Below are 19,841 nucleotides of genomic sequence, written 5' to 3' on the forward strand. Positions count from 1 at the left end.
AGAGGTAGGGTGACCAACCATTTGGTCTATCCCAAACTGAAGGGTGTTCCAGAACGCGGAACTTGCAGTGCTACGACCAGGAAAGTCCCGGGCGAACTGGGACAAGTTGGTCATCCTATGTGGAAGATTTCTGTCTATGCTTCCTTGGAGGCTAAAGCAGCCAAACCTTTTTGTTGTTGAGGACTCAGAACCTGGGGGTGGGAAAGTGTGGAGGGATAATTTAGAAGAGAATAAGGTGACCATGACACTTTCTGAACACCTGAGGATCCATCTTCCTTTGGCCTACAAAGAAGCTGCCATAGCTGAGTTAAACAACCTGATTTTCGAGTCTCACGAAAATGTAATGGAAAGTAATTCTGGCAGACACACACAATTTTAAAGACTAGGCTCAAACAGGTTACAGAAGAAAAGATTACCTGTCAAATAAGAGAAAAGCATTTAACCTCAAAAAGTGGGCAGAATACCAATGCACTGAGCAATTTTGTAAATTGGGCACTTCAGCTTTTAAAGAAGTCTAATACTTCTTATAATTTCTAAATTGAGTTACTTGTCCATCCATGAAAAAAATGTGACTTGTGTGCATTTTTCTTAGAGCTGGTTAAAATGAAAGACAGCTGTCCCAGCCTATCCCACACAGTCACCCACCAATGAGAGGTGTCAAGGGAGACAAGAACACAGGTGTGGGCCCAAAAGAAGCTTGTAATCTTATACACTTGGAGCCAATTCACCCTTCAAGGGCTTAACATGTACAAAGGTCTCTGTTAGGCACAAGTGGACACAGTTTTTATTCTTAAGACACTCACAGGCTCAAAACAAGGCAGATGGGCAAAGGGTTCTAATACCACTCAGTGCCTTAATAGCAGTGCCAACAAAATTGTATGGGAATCCAGGTGAGGAAGCCAGGCTCTTGATGTACAAAACTGACCCTAACTCTGTTCCCTCTCCTCCAGGGCCTTATTCCATCTGTTCTTGCCTCTCTCCTGAATCTTCAACCTATCTCTGACTACTGGACTCTTTCCTCAAAATGTAAACAACATTCCAGTCTCTTCTGCCCCCAAGGGTCCCCTCAAAAAAGCCTTGCCTTGATGCTATGTCTTTCTTAGGGTTGCCAATTTAGCAAATAAAAGCACCCACTTAAATCTGAAATTTGGATAAATAATGGATTTTTTTTTAGTAAAAGAATGTTCCACAAGCCAGCCCTGATGGCCTAGTGGTTAAAGTTCAGTGCGCTCCACTTCGGCAGCCCACATTCGGTTCCCGGGAGCAGAACCACATCACTCATCTCTCAGTAGCCATGCTGTGGCGGGGGCTCACATAGAAGAACTAGAAGGACTTACAACCAGAACATACAACTATGTACTGGGGCTTTGGGGAGGGGAAAAAAAAAAGAGAGGAAGAATGGCAACAGACGTTAGCTCAGGGCGAATCTTTCTCAGCAAAAAAAAAAGGAATGTTCCATGTACTATTTGGGACATACTTACACTAAAAAATTATTTATTGCACATTTAGCAAACTATGAATAGAAAGGAACTTCTCAACATGATAAAGGGCATCTATGAAAAACCCACAGCTAATATCATACTCAATGGTGAAAGACTGAAACCCCTAAGATCAGAAACAAGACAAGGATGCCTGCTTTCACCACTTCTATTCAATTTTGTACTAGAAATTCTAGCCAGAGAAACTAGACAAGAGAAAGAAATAAAAAGGTATCCAAAGTGGAAAGGAAGAAATAAAACTATCTCTGTCCACAGATGACATGATCCTATATATAGAAAATCCTAAAGAATCCACACACACAAAAAGAACCATCAGAGCTAACAAAGAATTAAGCAAAATTGCAGGGTAAATTAGTTGTAACTTCTATACATTAGCAATTAGCAATTCACAAAGGAAATTAAGAAAATAATTCCATTTACAATAGCATCAAAAAGAATAAAATACTCAGGAATAAATTTAACTGACAAGGTGCAAGACTTATACACTGAAAACTACAAAATGTTGCTGAAAGAAATTAAAGACCTAAATCAATGGAAAGACATCTTGTGTTCATGGACTGGAAGACTTAATATTGTTAAGACTGAAAAGATGCTAACATCATTAGCCACTAGGGAAATGCAAATCAAAACCACAATGAGGGCCAGCACTGGTGGCCTAGTGGTTAAGTTCGGCGTGCTCCACTTTGGCAGCCCAGGTTTGGTTCCTGGGTCCAGACCTACACCACTTGTCAGTGGCCATGCTGTGGTGGCGGCCCACATACAAAATAGAGGAAGACTGCCAACAGATCTTAGCTCAGGACCAATCTTCCTCGGGGGGGGGAACCCACAATGAGGTACCACTTCACACTCAGTAGGACAGTAATTTTTTTAAAAAAAAAGGAAAATAACAAGTGTAAGCAAAGATGTAAAGAAACTGGAACCCTAGAACACTGCTGGTAGGAATGTAAAATGGCATAGCCACTGCAGAAAACAGTTTGGCAGTTCCTGAATAAGTTAAACATAGAATTAACATATGACCCAGCAATTTTACTCCTAAGTATATACTCAAAAGTAGTGAAAACAAGTGTTCAAACAAAAACTTGTACATGAATGTTCACAGCAGCAATATTCACGATAGCCAAAGGGTCCCTCAACTGATGAATGGATAAACAAGACATGGTATATCCAGACTATGGAATATTATTTAGCCATAAAAAGGAATGAAGTACTGGTACATGCTATAAAACATGGATGCTTGAAAACATTATGCTAAGTAAAAGAAGCCAGACATAAAAGGCTACATATTGTACAATTCCATTGATAAGAAACATCCACAATAACGAAAATCCATAGAGACAGAAAGCAGATTAGTAGTTGCCAGGGTCTGGGGGAGGGGGAAATGTGAAATGAGTGCTTAATGAGTATGAAGTTTCCTTTTTGGGTTAAGAAAATGTTCTGGAACTAAACAGTGATGACTGGTTATACAACACTATCAACGTACTAAGTATCACTGAATTGTACACTTTTTTCCGGTGTGAGGAAGACTGGCTCTGAAGTAACATCTGCTGCCAATCCTCCTCTTTTTATGCTGAGGATGATTAGCCCCGAGCTAACATCTGTGCCCATCTTCCTCTATTTTGTATATGGGACGCTGCCACACATGGCTTGATGAGTAGTGTGTAGGTCTGCACCCGGGATTTGAACCTGCTACCCCGGTGTGCCAAAGCAGAGCGCACAAACTTAACCACTACACCACCAGGCCAGCCCCTACACTTTGTTTAAAATGGCCAATCTTCTGTGTCTTTTACCAGAAAACATTATCTGAAATTCAAATTTAACTGGGCATCCTGTATTTTATCTGGCAATCCTAGTCCCATTTTAAATCCTGCTCAGGTTTCCCCTTACCTTCAAAGGTTCTCAAGGAATTTCCTCAACATTTGCAATCCATTCTTTAACTCCCATTCATTTAACAGGTGTGCAATTGGGCTTTTGCCCCGACAATTCAATTCAAACTACTATTGTTAATGTCATCAATGATATCCAAGTTGCCAAATTTACCGAAGATTTTCAAATTCCTGCCTTAATTGCTCTCCCCAGCAACTAACATAGAAACCCTCTCTCTTTTGAAATACTCTCCTTTCCCTTTGGCTTCTGTGCAGTAAAGGTTAACTCGGCAGGTTTGGGGGCTCAAATCCTGTGCATTCAAAAGAAACTGGCCCTTCATCAGCTCCTAGGAGATAACCTCTAAGCCCTTGAAACATCCTGCCTAATGACTGCCTATATACACTTGGGGCCTTGGGCCACACCAGATAGTTTATGCTAAAATGTGATTTATGGTGGGAGCCTTGGGCCATAATCAGCCTGACCTCTGGAAGGGCTGGGAACTGAGCAACTAAGCTCTGCCATGTGGGCACTCCATGCCTATGTGACTGACCTCCAACAAAAATTCTGCACTCAAAAGCTCAGATGAGCTTTCCTGATAGCAATATCTGTACATGTTGTCAAATACCACTGCTGGGAGAATTAAAAGCTGTCCTCATGACCCACTGGCAGAGGACTACCGAAAGCTTGTGCCTGGTCTCTCCTGGACTCTCCACTATATTCCTTTGCTGATTTTAATCTGTTTTTTTTCACTGTAATAAACCATAACTACAAATATAATAGCTTTTTTGAGTTCTGTGAGTCCTCCTAGAAAGGGTGGTCCCTGGGACCCCTGTCACACTTCTATGCCACCATTTTTTCCTAAGTCTGATTATCTAGCTGTTCTTTTTCTGTCCTTATCACTGGATCTCCTTTGCTTTGCCCTCTCATAAACACTGGTATTCCATTCTTGGTCATCTCCTCCCCATTACCTGCAATAACCTCCTTCCCACCCATCCCAGGCAATTTCACTCATTTGTGGTTCTGTTACCTGTCTTTATCCCCATTTGAGACGCCAGTCTGGACCTTTCTGCCTGAAGGCCCATCTCAGCATGACCAGGGCAGTCATCATTAATTCTCTACCCAAACACCTTTCCTGTTTTGATATCAGTTTTAGTTGCTGGCTCCATATGAATCTAGGCATCAAAATCATCATTCCCCAAACCAATCAATTAGCAAGTGCTGTCTTTTTCCCCTTCCAAACATCTCTGGAATTCACTTTCCATTTCCATAGTTCTGGCCCTCATTCTCTCTCACATGAGCTCTTGCACACATGGGTGAAATATTCTCCCTGACTTATCTCATGTACCCTCCATCCCCCAATTTAGTTCTAGCTTGCTTTTTATCTAACATTTCTAAAACATGAATCTACCCAATTATTCCGACTTGGATACCTTTAGAGGCACCCCAGCCCTTGTAGACTTAGGCTCTTTAGCAAAGCCATAAAGCCTTTGTGACCCAGATACTCTCTACCTCTTTGAACCACTCTCTGCCTTCCTTCCACCTCCAACTCTCCAACAATGTCCAGTCACTCTAAATTCCCAGACCACACTCACTAAACATTATTTTCTATGTGCCAGGATTCATTCCATGTACTGGAGATAAATTACTTAACTACACAAAGTTAACTCAAAGGGCTATCTTCCAAAAAGGAAACCAATAAGTAAACAAATAAAGAATAATTTCTGATACTACGGAGTGCAGTGAGGAAAATAAAGCTGGAGAAGTTGACAGAGCATGATCAAAGGCCAAGAGGGTACTGTTTTACCTAGCATGGATGGGAAAGTCCTCTCTGAGGAAGTGATCTTTGAGACCTAAATAATGGTGGGAGGGATCCTTTTTAAAATAAATTCTCAGTCTCCAAGTGTTTACAAAAGTTACTTGTATCAAGTTACTTACATATATACAATCTCCTTATGCCTGTGGCGCTAATACAACCAAACCTGAACTCCACTAGACATCCTATTAGAGAAGGTAATATGTTTTCTTCTCATCTGAGCTACTTTTCATGAAAAATATTCTGCCTGGTTGTCAGATGTGGAACCACTGGCCCAAGAGGCACTTAAACAATTCTACTCTTCTAGATTCAATTTTAGGGAGAAAATATCCTGGAGGGGTGAGGGGGGTGGTTAATGCAAGAGAAGTAGAAATGCTGAAGAGGGGGCTAAGAGGAAGATATCAAGCTCACTAATTCTGAAACAGCTCTTTAAACCAAAAAGAACGAGCAACTAAGGACAACCAACCAAATCTAAACAAGAATGAGAAGGACTAATTTTAGAGGGCATGAAGAAAACAATGAATGGGGGAAGAAATTCTGAAATGTAAGTGGAGCTGTAAAAGATTATTTTAAAACAAAGTATATGAAAACTGTTTTAAAAAATTGGTTTTAGGGGGCCGGCCCCGTGGCGTGCTGGTTGAGTGCGCGTGCTCCCCTGCTGGTGGCCCAGGTTCGGATCCCAGGCGCACACCGACGCGCCGTTTGTCAGGTCATGCTGTGGCGGCGTCCCACATAAAGTGGAGGAAGATTGGCATGGATGTTGGCTCAGGGCTGGTCTTCCTCAGCAGAAAGAGGAGGAATGGCATGGATGTTAGCTCAGGGCTGATCTTCCTTACAAAAAAAAAAAAAAATTGGCTTTACGCAATATCTGACTACACCTTTATCCTCAAAATTCAAAATAACCATGAGATAAGGCTGGTAAATAGAGAAAGAAAAATGAGATATGAATTACTTGACCATAGCACACTTTAAGATGTTTATTATTTACCTGCACAAATAGTAGCAACTTGTACAACTGGACCAGGTTACAATTAATTCATAGCAACATACACTAACTTCAATATGCCCTAGACAGGAGCACAACGAAGTCTCCTCAACAGGTGATTTTATTATCAAACCTACATTCTGGCTTGTATAACTGTTTGTTAACAGCTGGTACAGTGCACATCTACAGACTTTATGAGGAGAAGTGCCCCAAAGGCCCTTCAGAGAGCAGCAGTGAACACTTTCTCGTGGAGGAATGCCAGCTTTTCAAAGCGAGTTCGTTTCAGTAGTGGGAGCCATTCCCAGTGGGATAACTCTACCACACGGTACCCAAGCCGATTCAGCTGCCGCCTCTTCATATTGTGCAATCCAAGCAAATTCCTGGAACCATAGCAATACTGGTTCTTGTTTGTCAGCTGAATAGCCAGCTTCACTTGTGGGACCTGCATGCGGGCTGGGGGGCACAGGCCAGCCATCTCCATGGCCCCCAGTCTGTCTGCCACATTGCAAAGGGAGGCCCCCAAGTGTATGGCTGCTGCCTTCTCTAATTCCACAGGCTGCTGCCCAGTCTCTGACTCAATTTCCCCCTGGAAATGCCCTCTTGATTTCCCTTTTAGTAGCTGATTCATCAAATCATCTGTAAGGCTGACTCCCACATGCTTAAGCCTTAATTTGGCTACATCTTCTGTTGGTGTGGCTTCTCTGTTAAATGGTAATGGTTTCATGTTAACATCAAGCTGGACTTCTAAGTCAGAAGATCGGGTATGAGGAAGAATCATATGGTGCTTGATGTACTGAGGCCCACCCAACACGGTCTCAAGTAAAAAGAGAGCTTCTAGGAATTCAGGCTTTGAGTTCATATCCTTCCTTGCTAAATTCCACAGCATTTCCGACCCCTCTTGCTGAAGGTGAGAACAAAGACGGCTGCCTCTGTACTCTGGACACTCAATGCCAACTGTACCATCAAGAGTATACAGCTCCTTAGTAAGTTCAAACTTACTTCTCTCCTGAGCTAACCTGACAAACCCTGGACTCAAAGCAAAATCGATGAGCTCTACTGGAAAGTACTCAGAAAATGCCAGGCCCAGCAGGCAGGTGAGCAGGTGTTCTGGGTATCTGTTGAACTCCGGCATCTTACTGTGAATCTCATTTATCAGGCTAGAATAAAACTCTTCTGCATTGGGTGGCTTATAATTCAGAGTTCCAAATGACCACAGAATCTTGGCAACATCTTTACTTCGACAGTATGCTACCCTAGGAGGCAAAGAGGCAGCCACAGCATTCATCACCCCTTCATCCAAGATGCGTAAGGCCGAACAGGCAAGAGTCAGGTGCATGACACCCTGAACTCCCAGGGAAGGAATTCGCTGAGGAGCAATCTGTCCAAATTGCTTCATGAAATTTACATGATCCACATGAGTGAAACGAAACATTTTAAGAATATTCACTAAGGCATAACTACTCAGATGCTGCATGTCAGCACAAGCCAAGTCTCCAATTTTCCGCATGACAAATTCAGAGAGACTACTACTTGATTTAAAGAACCCCAAACAGATTGTACCAACCTCCTCTAAATTGATCAAATCTATATACTTGAGGATCAATGACTCTAGTTTCTGCATTAGGTCCTGGGGTACCTGACGACTTTCACCTATAATATAAATTAAGTGAATCAGCTGAGACAAGGATAGATCTTTCCAGTGCAAATTAAGATAACTAAAAAAGATTTTTAAAAATCGAGGTACTTTGCGGCCCAAGTACCGCCAGAGGTCAGCCACCAAGAGAAGTTGATCTAGACTCATCTCCCACACCTTATGGCAAAACTTAGTTTCATACACATCTAGCATTGGATGGGAGTGAGGGATTCCTAAAACAACAAAGGCTTTCAAAATATTGATCAGATCTGGGGAATCAAAGAGTTGTATGTTTTTTACACTCAGCTGGCAGAGCAAAGCAAAGCTGGCACTAGACAGCAGAACAGGATGCTGCTCTGCAGGCAAAGAGCTCAGCTTACAGAAATAATCAGCAATGATTTGAGGCTGGAGATTAGCTTGATAAACTGTGACTTTGTGCAAAATTAGTTCACCTTCTGAAACAGACAGGGGCTGACAAGTCTCAGATCTGTTATAGCTGTGAAGTTGGTACTCTGGTCTTAGCTGTAGGAAAACTCGGGGGTCTTCAAAGGAATCAAAAGCTTCTATATCCTCTTTATCAACTTTCATGGCCCTGGGTGAGCACGGCTTCAACGTGCTGGACTTAGAGGCAGAAGCTCTACTGAATTCCAAACTTGGGAGAGCACTGTTGGTCGTCAGGATTCTCCGAGAAGAGGTGCTACAAATGTTCTCAACTTTCTTGGCAGGATGGCAGAGGCTACTGTGCTCTGGAGGGTCCTGTCCCGTGGGCCATGTGCAGCTTCCCACATTCCAATATGCCACTCTTTGGGTTGCACTGTAGGCAAAAGGATTGCAAAACGCTCGATATACTAAAGGTTGTAACAACTTGAGAGTGGCTGCCATTCTTGTGTCAGTACTGATCGTTTTGGCAGTAAGAACACAGTCCTCACAGGTTTGAACAGGTACTTTCTTGTTTATATGGTGCTTGATTACAGCTGGACGGGGAGGCGTTCCATAGAAACTGCCTGGAAATCTTCAGCATATCACAAGAGCCATGGATCACAAATGACTGGGCCAGAATTGGTGCCAGATACTGAAAAAAGGGTAGATGAAGAATAAGTGGCTTCCACCTATCACAATACCAAAATTTACACATTATAAGAAATGGATTAAAACTATACTGCTGTCCACTCAAGTAAATTGAATGCTAGTGAATGTCTAAACCACAAGACAGCATACATCAAAGATATACTCCATGTGCCTTGAATAAAGGCACAGGAAAACCCCGAACCCAAGGTACTATTGGGCAGTTCTCTAGACTGCTGCACAGTCCAGTCTTCCTTCTGGACTTCCTCTGTCCTCTGGACAGACTTCTTTTATTGTAGAAGTAAAGCAGTGATGGTTAGAGAAGAAATGGTTGCTCCGCTAACATCCAACAGCAAGGAGGAAGGTAGATTTCCATAAAGGAAGCTGGGAACAAAAGCAAGCAACCTATTCCATCTCCTTGATATCAACACATAAACGTCCCACTTGGAGAATAAGAAAGTTGGTAAAAGCTGCCATTCTAACAGCAAAGTAAAAAATGGAATTTGGTGTTAAGTTTAATTAATTATACCCTGTTCCTAAAGCACAAAACTTCTGATTATAGAATTCTGTTGTTCTAATGCTGCTCTTGTACCTTTTAGAAGATGCTTATTCTCCTCTCTAGGCTTATAACAGAGTTTGAGTCACTGTCACACAGTAGTGACGCACTTGGGAAATATACAGCCATGTGTCGTTTAACGATGGGGATATATCCTGAGAAATGCGTCAGGCGATTTCATTGTTGTGTGAACATCATAGAGTGTACTTACACAAACCTAGATGGTTTAGCCTACTACACACATGGGCTATACGGTACTAAGCTTACGGAACCACTGCTGTATATGTGGTCTGTCACTGACTGAAACGTCACTATGTGGCCCATCACTGTACTCAAAAACTCACTCATTTTGGTTTGGGAGGGCAAAAGGCTGAGGACCTGTTCACTATCAATTCATGGGTGAGAAGCAAAGAGCATCTCAAAGCTGGGCTCAGGTAACACCAATTCACATGACTGCCCTACTGACAAACCAAGGCAGCAGCACAGCTTTCCTCTGGAGGAGGTGGATTAGTAATGCTTCCAGTGAGTCAGGCATTGATTATCCTGCCTGTGAGCAGCACAAGTCTCATTTTTCTCCCATGGTAGAAACCATGAGAGGCTATGAAATTGACTCTGCTGTACTCTTGCTTTCTCTAAATGCTTACTGTCTTTCCTTCCACTTGAGAAATGCTAAAGCCTGACAAGCAAAACCGGGGAGCTCTGAGCTGCCAATATATGGACCAGACAGGGCAGTGCTGCAGAAAAACCCCATGAGGGTTCCAAGGATGCCAGATGACTTTCTGAAATGCCTGCCCAACTCCCTATCAGCCCCTTCCTTCCAGAGCCCATAGCATAAGAACTAGACGACTGCAGGGCAGGCCAGTAGCTTCATTTGGGTAGGCCAGCTACATAGGCTTCTCTGGGTGGCAGGAATGTACGCTCTAATTACTTTGTAAACCAGGACAGAATTCTTTCACACTAAATCTTTATATATTTGATTCTTTACTGTGGCCTGTGGACCATTCTGCCTACCAAGTTTCAATCTGTGGGTCCAGATGCTATAGACCAGGTGTTAGCAAACTATGGCCTAGGGCCCAAATCTAGCCCTCCACCTGTTTTTGTAAGTCAAGTTTTATCAGAACACAGCCAGACCATTCGTTACATATTGTCTACGGCTGCTTTCTCACTACAAGAGCAGAATTGAGTAATTATGAGAGAGAACATATGGCCTGCAAAGTATACAATATTTACTACCTGGCCCTTTACAGAAAAAGTTTGTTATAGACCATCAGCTTATTTCTATGAATGCAGATGGCCAACTTTTAAAAATTAGAAAACATTAGGAAGATAGTACTGAAATAATTTTTTCTTGACTATTTAGGTGATAATTGAAGATTTATGCCTCAAAATAGTCACTAGCAATCTCAATTAATATTGCAGCACAGGCATAGTGGGAACTCTCCAGTTGACAGAACAGGGCTTTTAAGAAGACCTACTTTGGAACATGGAATCTAAATTGAGTCCAACACAATGTGCAACTAAAGTCATAAACTGTTCAGATCTGTAGTCTTTCATCTCATATTGGGAACTAGATCTGAAGAAATGACTTAAAAAAAAAAAAAAAGACTTTTTTTTTTTTTTTTTTTTTTACTAAAGAGCTGTGCTACTCTAAAGAAAAAAACTGAAAACAACCCAAATGTCCATCCAGGAGGCAGGTTTACAGGATAAGTGTGTGGCAGGCATCAACAAATGGAAAAGTACATACAAATATTCAGTGGAACAAACAGAATACAAATGAGTAACATCACTTAAAATACACTTATATAAAAAGAAAGTAATTATATAGCTTCCTTGTGGGAGATTTTCTGTTATATCTTTGATAAATTAACTTTTTCTCCCTTTTTATTGGGGTTAAAACTGTTAATAGAGAAGAGTATATGCATTAATTTAACAAATACCTTTATAAACGATATAATTTTAAAACCACATTAAATAATTTACATTACTTCAATGAATACTACCTAAGAGTACTCAATGAAATTACTGTGAGTGGTCTTGAAATGAACAAAAGAACCACTTCCTGGAACATCAACATTGACTGGTGCAGATCCAGTGTTTTGAATTGATGTGACACTTTTTGATCTGCAAAAACACAGGCTAAGTCCCCAGATGGAAATAACAAGAGCCACAACTGTCTTAGCAACTCCTCCGTGCCAAACCTTGTATGAGCTGTTTTATCTGATTAGTTACAATCCTTATAATCTTTCTGTAAGGTAGGTTTTAACCTCTCTATATTGTTGATGAGGAAAAGGAGACCTGCTGAAGATTACACAACCAAAGGACAGAGTGGGGTTTGACATCAAAGATCATCTGATTTGAAAACTCACATTGCTGGTGTATTAGAGAGATGAGAAGGGAAGCCAGATCCCAAACAAGGGAATGGGGAAGACCCTGAACGATCTATAGGGTTTCCAGGTGCCAGGGAGCTGGAGGGTTAGAACTAGGTGAGCTCAAAAGCCCCTCCCACCTCTAATAGTCTAGGATCCTAGCTATCACTATGGTTAGTTTATACTACTTACAAAAAAGATAAAAAGAAGAACTCAAAGACTGAAATCTACAAGAAAAAATGGGTTTACAAGATGCCTTACTACCACAATCTTTAAAGACCTGAAAGTTGGCAGAGAGATATGGGATCCAGAATTTAGGGTTCAACATACGAGAGAAGCAAAGGGAAACTCTAGGCTAATGATGAAGGAACACCCCAGGACTACAGCTGTGAGCAGACAAAGAGCAACCAGTTCATGCTGGAGGAGATGGATATTACCTAGGAGAGGAGACTGATACTTCTAACGGATAATCTGGGGACAAACAAGTAATAGCTAGATAGAAAATCAAGCCAATAACAACAATAACAAAAATTATTGATTCCAGGAAAACAAAAAATTTGTACAAAACAAAATTTGTTATCATATTATACTCTCTGCTCAGCTGTGAATAACAAACTTTGAGTATTAACCTAACCAAAAATTATGAGCAAATTACATTGTGAGGATGACGACAGGGTAGGAGAGGCTGGGTAGTTATAAAAGAAACCTAGAGCCTCAAGCTCCATGATAGGTCAAAAGGTTTTATAGATATAGATATCTCCTAAAAATCAAGAAATAGCAACACAAATGTTATTTAGAAATATACTGATAAATGTCAAAAGAAACAAATAGTTGAAACTGCCTCAGGGAAACAAAAATAGAGGGAAAAAGGAGAGGGAATTAATATTTAGTGTTATAAGCTATGTCAAACTATTTCACTGTGTAAACCATGTACGTGTGTAACTTTGACAAAAATTAAATTTACAAAATTTAAATGTACTAACAGGAAATTAAGGTGTTCTTCAAGAAGACAATCAGTGCATAGAGAAAGTAACCTTAATATTCAAAGAAAATGTTGAAAAGTTATTTCTAGTGCAAGCACTTCCTACTGTCTACAGAACTTCTTTATGGATGCCCAGTAACAAAGATGACAAAACAAAGAATCTTAGAGGCATGCAGAGCCAAACTGCAAAAGGCAAACAGTAGCTACTCACGTTATCACCATGCAACTTTTAGCCTAACTGTACAGACACCATATCTATATATACAGGTCTGAAATATAACCACTTCAGAAGTTGGGTCTTAAGTACTGTGGGGAAGGAAAGGAATGAAACACAAGGAAGCTACAGAACCAATAAAGCAGAACCATAGGGAGAAAAAGCACTGCATCATACAACCTTCCAAAACTGGATCAAGAAGTAGAGAATTTGAATAGACCAATCACCAGTAAGGAGATCGAAACAGTAATCACAAACCTCCCCAAAAATAAAAGCCCAGGACCAGACGGCTTCCCTGGTGAATTCTACCAAACATTCAAAGAAGACTTAATACCTATCCTTCTCAAACTCTTCCAAAACATTGAGGAGGGGGGGAAGCTCCCTAACTCGTTCTATGAAGCCGACATTACCCTGATACCAAAACCAGACAAGGACAACACAAAAAAAGAAAATTACAGGCCAATATCACTGATCAACATCGATGCAAAAATCCTCAACAAAATACTAGCAAATCGCATACAACAATACGTTAAAAAGATTATACACCATGATCGAGTGGGATTTATTCCAGGTATGCAGGGATGGTTTAACATTCGCAAATCAATCAACGTGATACACCACATTAATAAAATGAAGAATAAAAATCACATGATCATCTCAATAGATGCAAAGAAAGCATTTGACAAGATACAGCATCCATTTATGATAAAAACTCTGAATAAAATGGGTATAGAAGGAAAGTACCTCAAAATAATAAAGACCATATATGACAAACCCACAGCTAATATCATCCTCAATGGTGAAAAACTGAAAGCTATCCCTCTAAGAACAGGAACCAGACAAGGATGCCCACTGTGACCACTCCTATTTAACATAGTACTGGAAGTCCTAGCCAGAGCAATCAGGCAGGAGAAAGAAATAAAAGGGATCCAAATTGGAAAGGAAGAAGTGAAACTGTCACTATTTGCAGATGACATGATTTTATATATAGAAAACCCTAAAGAATCCACCAGAAAACTTTTAGAAGTAATAAACGAATATGGTAAAGTTGCAGGATACAAAATCAACATACAAAAATCAGTTGCATTTCTGTACACTAACAACGAAGTAGCAGAAAGAGAAATTAAGAATACAATCCCATTTACAATTGCAACAAAAAGAATAAAATACCTAGGAATAAACTTAACCAAAGAGGTGAAAGAGCTGTACACTGAAAACTATAAAACATTTCTGAAAGAAATTGAAGAAGACACCAAGAAATGGAAAGATATTCCGTGCTCTTGGATTGGAAGAATTAACATAGTTAAGATGTCCATACTTCCTAAAGCAATCTACAGATTCAATGCAATCCCTATCAAAGTTCCAACAACATTTTTCACAGAAATAGAACAAAGAATCCTAAAATTTATATGGAACAACAAAAGACCCCGAATAGCTAAAGGAATCCTGAGAAAAAAGAACAAAGCAGGAGGTATCACACTCCCTGATTTCAAAATATACTACAAAGCTATAGTAAGCAAAACAGCATGGTACTGGCACAAAAACAGACACACAGATCAATGGAATAGAATCGAAAGCCCAGAAATAAACCCACACATCTATGGATAGCTAATCTTTGACAAAGGAGCCAAGAACATACAATGGGGAAAAGAAAGTCTCTTCAACAAATGGTGTTGGGAAAACTGGATAGCCACATGCAAAAAAATGAAAGTAGACCCTTACCTTACACCATACACAAAAATTAACTCCAAATGGATTAAACACTTGAATGTAAGACCTGAAACTATGAAACTTCTAGAAGAAAACATAAGCAGTACGCTCTTCGACATCGGTCTTAGCAACATCTTTTCAAGTACCATGTCTGACCGGGCAAGAGAAACAATAGAAAAAATAAACAAATGGGACTACGTCAAACTAAAAAGCTTCTGTACAGCAAAGGAAACCATCAACAAAACGAAAAGACAACCTAACAATTGGGAGAAGATATTTGCAAACCATACATCTGATAAGGGCTTAATCTCCAAAATATATAAAGAACTCATGCATCTCAACAACAAAAAAACTACCAACCCAATTAAAAAATGGGCAAAAGACCTGAACAGACATTTCTCCAAAGAAGATATACAGATGGCCAACACACATGAAAAGACGTTCAAAATCACTATCAGGGAAATGCAACTCAAAACTACAATGAGATATCACCTCACGCCCGTCAGAATGGCTATAATTAACAAGACAGGAAACAACATGTGTTGGAGAGGATGTGGAGAGAAGGGAACTCTCATACACTGCTGGTGGGAGTGCAAACTGGTGCAGCCACTATGGAAAACAGTATAGAGATTCCTCAAAAAATCAAGGATAGAACTACCATATGATCCAGCTATTCCACTGCTGGGTATTTATCCAAAGAACTTGAAAACACCAATTTGTAAAGGTACATGCACCCCCGTGTTCATTGCAGCATTATTCACAATAGCCAAGACTTGGAAGCAACCTAAGTGCCCATCAAGGGACGAATGGATAAAGAAGCTGTGGTATATATACACAATGGAATACTACTCAGCCATAAGAAACGATGAAATCCAGCCATTTGTGACAACATGGATGGACATTGAGGGTATAACGCAAAGTGAAATAAGTCAGAGGGAGAAGGTCAAATACCGTATGATTTCCTGCATTAAGTAGTAGATAATAACAACAATAAACAAACACATAGAGACAGAGATTGGATTGGTGGTTACCAGAGGGGAAGGGGGGAGGGAGGAGGGTGAAAGGGATAATTCAGTACATGTGTGTGATGATGGGTTGTAATTAGTATTTTGGTGGTGAACATGATGTAATCTATGCAGAAATAGAAGTATAATGATGTACACCTGAAATTTTTACAATGTTATAAACCAATGTTGCTGCAATAAACAAAATAAAAAGACAACATGGTAGGTGAAAAAAAAGAAAAAGCACTGCAAAGGAGAGGAGGTCAGAAAGTGTTGCCCGAATAGAAAAAACACACCTGAAAGAGACTTAGTTCCTCCTCACTTAAGGACGCCCAGAGAATCTATAAGAAAGCTGGGAAGAGACCACTGAGATACCCAATCAATAACTCCTGACGCCTTCTCTAAAGGTTCAAAGATATCTGATGTCATTTCACAAAGCCCCTTTCCTAGTTTAAGTGTCCTAAGTATACCCTCTATACCCTCCTCCCTCTCTCCTCTTTAGGGGTACTAATGAACCAAAATGGATCCTCAGAGACCCCTGGACTGTGGCTGTTTCAAAAGTCACCGCCCAAACCACCCTGAATGATGTGATTTCACAGGAGCGAGGAATCTTACCTTTCCACCTTCCAGGTACAAGTCTGAGCAAGGACGAATAGCTTCGTTCTAAACTACGGTCCAGAAGTTAGAGAAGGGAAGCCAGGTGGAGGAAGGCAGCCATGCTAACTGTAGATTAAGTATATGACACCTTCAGCATATTCAATTTACCAGTTACTGGAACTCATCCTTTAATTCTGATTTCTGATCCTTTTGCTAGAAAGGTTTAACCCTCTTATGTCCTGACAAAATTGCCACAAATAAATGGATACTTCAAACCTCCTTCTTGTCTTACCAAATAATTTACTAGCAAGCCTAAGAATTAAAAAAACCAAAAAACTAACTAAGTGCTGGAGTCTCCTGCTGAAAGTCTACAAAGCTTTAAAACCCCTGGTAAGGGCTTAGAAACTGACAGTAAGGACCCTTAGCTATTAATGTGGATGCTACCTGGGCTAGACTCTCAACTTCTGTTTCCACGCAGAAGCAGAACCTACAACAGAGGAACCTGCTACTACTACGAAGGTAAAGCACTAGGGCAAAGGTGTTGAGGTCAAGTTAAGCATCACCCACAGAGCTAAGACAAACCAAAATCAAGTCTAACAGCCCATCTTCTCCACTTCGTTTTAGTTTCCACGCTTATCAGAGAGAAAACAGCACATCACAATCATCTGTGAATCTTTTTTTAGATTATATACCCCTCTCCTTCCCTTCTAAGACTTTGCTATTCTTCTATCAGAATAGCGAGCAGGCTCTGGGTAGGTGTAGTCTGATAAGGCCCCACAGATGATTCCATTAGAGCCACTGTTCTTCCAAGGTTTCATAAGACTCTGTTTAGAAAATCTCTGGGTATAACAACAGAGAGCAGACAGCCATTTCCTCTCAGCCCATTTAAATGGGACTACTACAGGACTGACAAAATTTAGGCACATAAAGAGAAGTATCTACCCACAGTCATGTGAAAAAAATTCTCAAATAAATGGTCCAAGTACCTATCACTGTTAACCACACTTGGTTTTATCTGTTTTTCTAGATTTGCAAGGTCATACAGTATAATATTTCAGGCAAGTGGTGGGGGAACTTCAGAATTCTTTGATATCAAAGTTGACTGATTTGCATGATGAATGACAAGGCGTTGTTGGGGACGAGAAAAATAAACCAATGAATGGGTAAGAAAACGATACTGACAAATAAATTAGACCCGCATAACTGCCAAAGGCTTCCTTTTCTCAGTTGTATTATGCAGCGTTGAGTCTTCAGATTTTATTTCGGTCTACCAGGCAGAAGCGAATTCATCCCAGAGCCTGCCCAAGGCTATTCAGAGCAGTGAGTTGCAGAATCTAGTTCTGGGAAGGCGGCTGTTCTTACTACCCACAAAGTGTGCCCAAAGTGCAGAAAACATGAATTCAGATTACAATAGCAACAAATGACTGAAGCACAAAACCCCAGCCATGCTGGTGCTAAAGCACTTGGCTACCAGCTCACAGGATAAAGCACTGTCCAAGGGTCTACAGTGAGTGAGCAAAGAAGCAACATTTGAAAAGATCGATGAACGATGAACGTAACGGGTAGGAGGGCCCAAAGTTCCCTGAATCAGGACAGAAGAGCTGTGTCATGATTCGTACGGAAAGCGTGAAGGGCAATTATTTTTCTTATCCCTGGAGAGAAAAAAGGAGGGGGACACAACACTCTTAGTTAGTCTTGCGCAACCAGACATTGTTAAAAATGGGCCAAAGCTATATATCGTACTGATATTTACTTAAGTCTCACCCCGACCCAGGTACTAAGCAAAATACTTTGCTGTTCCAAGTGTGGCCTGCAGACCAGCGGCATCAGCCTCACCTGGAAGCTGATGAGAGACGCAGAATCTCAGGCCTCACCTCAGACCCACCGAATCAGGACCTCCAGATCCCCAAGGAATTCGCATGCACATTAGGCGCGGCAGAATATCTCACTACATTCTCACAGCAGCCTTGGGAGGCAAGTACTGTTATTATCTCCGTCTCACCTAAGAAAAATCAAGATTCGGATAAGCCGCTTGCCCAAGGTCACAGAACTCCGGAATGGCGGGGGTCGCCGAGGTTCTCCCTAGGGCCGGGCCTGCGAGAGGCGCCCGGAGCCCGGGCCGGGAAGCGCGGAGCCGGGCTGCGGGACGCGCCGGCGGAGGTGCGGGTCAAGACCTAGCTCGGCGGGGAGCAGCCGCCGCCACTCACCTGAGCCTGGCGAGCGCGGCCGTCGCAACACTAGACCCCAGTTCCCGCCGGCAACGCCGCCACGGCGACTCCTCCAGCACCACCCGGGCCTCACAGCCCCCACTTCCGGCCAACTGCCCGCTACTTCCGGCTGCTGCGCGAGGGACGGGTGCAGCTGAGGCTCAAAAGACTCTGTCAGCGTTTTCCAAGGACGTTTTCCACTGGAGGATGTTGCAGCGGAGACCGCGGGAGTCTAGGACCTGCAGAGGGGAAACACCGCCATGGATGGACCGCTCTGGAAGTCATTGAATAACCTAGACACAGGTTCGAATCCCAGACCGCCACCCAGGGTTTTATGACTTTGGCGAAGTCACGTAAATTCTTTAAACCTGGTTTCTCATCTGTACAATGAGGATACTCATGCATTTATGATAGAGATATATCTATAAAGTGCTCTCAGGAGAAGAGTTAGTGATGGATAGACGAGCCTGTTAGCACAAGTGGATGTAAGGAGCTGCAGCTTGAGGAGGCCAGTGGTATGGTGGATGAGCTAGGGTGATCCTCCGCCTCCCTAAGTAGTGGGGTTCACACCTGAGTCAGTATGGGCAACTAGGCAAGGAAGAGACTGTACCGAGACCTTCCAGGGGGACCTGGCTGCATACTGCCACTCCTAGTGCCACTAGAGACCTGCTGGTCAGAATCGTCATACCTTGTCAGTGCCTTGGCTACTGGTTTGCCCATCCTAAGGGATGTGAAGGGGACCTGAGAAATGGTGCTCCCTCCTGGGCATCATCTTGTCAGGGAGACAGAACCAATGCAGGGAGGACACTTCACTGCATGGAGAGCCAAGCCTGGCATCCCAACTCCTGAGCTCTGTAGAGGGCACTGTTTGCCTGGGTGTGAGCATTTGGGGCCCCAGACCACTGACACCACTGCTCAGGGAGGGTTTTCTCACCCAGGCCAGACCAGGGCAAACACTGTTAGTTGCTGATTATGATGTTGTCCTTGCCAGCAGAACCCAGAGAGAGCAGAGGGCCCATCCCCAGAGGATGAACCATGATTGCTGCTAGGCAGCCATGACAATCCTGTTCCTCTTAGCCAAATACTCAATTTCCCAGCCTTCCTTGAAGTGGGAGGAGCATGTGACTTGGTTCTGGCCAACAAAATTTAAAGGGAAACATGCTGGCAGGGCTCTGGGAAAGCTTTTACTTTCATGATAAAGTGGTGCTGCCCCAATCCCTTCATGGAGCTGTGGAAGCCACCTTGTGGCATGGAAGGGGCAACGTGCTAAGGATGGGAGAGAAGGAGGATGAAAGTCTAGATCCTTGATGAACCAATATCTGTGACATTTATGGTGCCCACATCCAG

The 19,841-nt window shown here is 42.0% G+C and overlaps 2 protein-coding genes across 13 annotated transcripts in view; both read right to left on the reverse strand.

The window, feature by feature from the left end:
* Positions 1-18,595, reverse strand: part of UBOX5 (U-box domain containing 5) — a 37,338-nt gene extending 18,743 nt beyond the window's left edge. For 3 of the 8 annotated variants that reach the window (XM_087445534.1, XM_087445533.1, XM_087445528.1), the window contains exon 1: positions 18,495-18,595. The gene's annotated coding sequence lies outside the window, so the exon portion shown is untranslated. Of the gene's footprint in view, positions 1-16,305; positions 16,369-18,123; positions 18,244-18,289; positions 18,436-18,494 lie in introns of those variants that run through there. The other 5 variants (XM_014790120.2, XM_087445532.1, XM_087445531.1 and 2 more) reach the window with 5 other exon arrangements.
* Positions 6,124-18,584, reverse strand: FASTKD5 (FASTK mitochondrial RNA regulator 5). 5 transcript variants are annotated; one of them, XM_014790118.2, is made up of 2 exons: positions 18,495-18,584; positions 6,124-8,865 (listed from the first exon to the last, which is right to left on the reverse strand). In XM_014790118.2, the coding sequence occupies exon 2, from the start codon at positions 8,673-8,675 to the stop codon at positions 6,381-6,383; it is 2,295 nt and encodes a 764-aa protein (XP_014645604.2). In that variant the 5' UTR covers positions 8,676-8,865; positions 18,495-18,584; the 3' UTR covers positions 6,124-6,380. The 5 variants fall into 5 exon arrangements, with proteins under 5 accessions (XP_014645604.2, XP_087301649.1, XP_087301648.1 ...); XM_087445523.1 differs by lacking the exon at positions 18,495-18,584 and adding an exon at positions 18,290-18,411; XM_087445522.1 differs by lacking the exon at positions 18,495-18,584 and adding an exon at positions 18,162-18,226.
* Positions 18,596-19,841: the final 1,246 nt, after the last annotated feature.

The sequence above is a fragment of the Ceratotherium simum genome, chromosome 21, assembly GCF_057802395.1.
Source record: "Ceratotherium simum simum isolate JZ-2026a chromosome 21, ASM5780239v1, whole genome shotgun sequence".
Classification (NCBI taxonomy): domain Eukaryota; kingdom Metazoa; phylum Chordata; class Mammalia; order Perissodactyla; family Rhinocerotidae; genus Ceratotherium; species Ceratotherium simum.

Coding starts and splice junctions, on each gene's coding strand:
- FASTKD5 (XM_014790118.2), bottom strand. CDS start 8,675: ATGGCAGCCACTCTCAAGTTGTTACAACCTTTAGTATATCGAGCGTTT.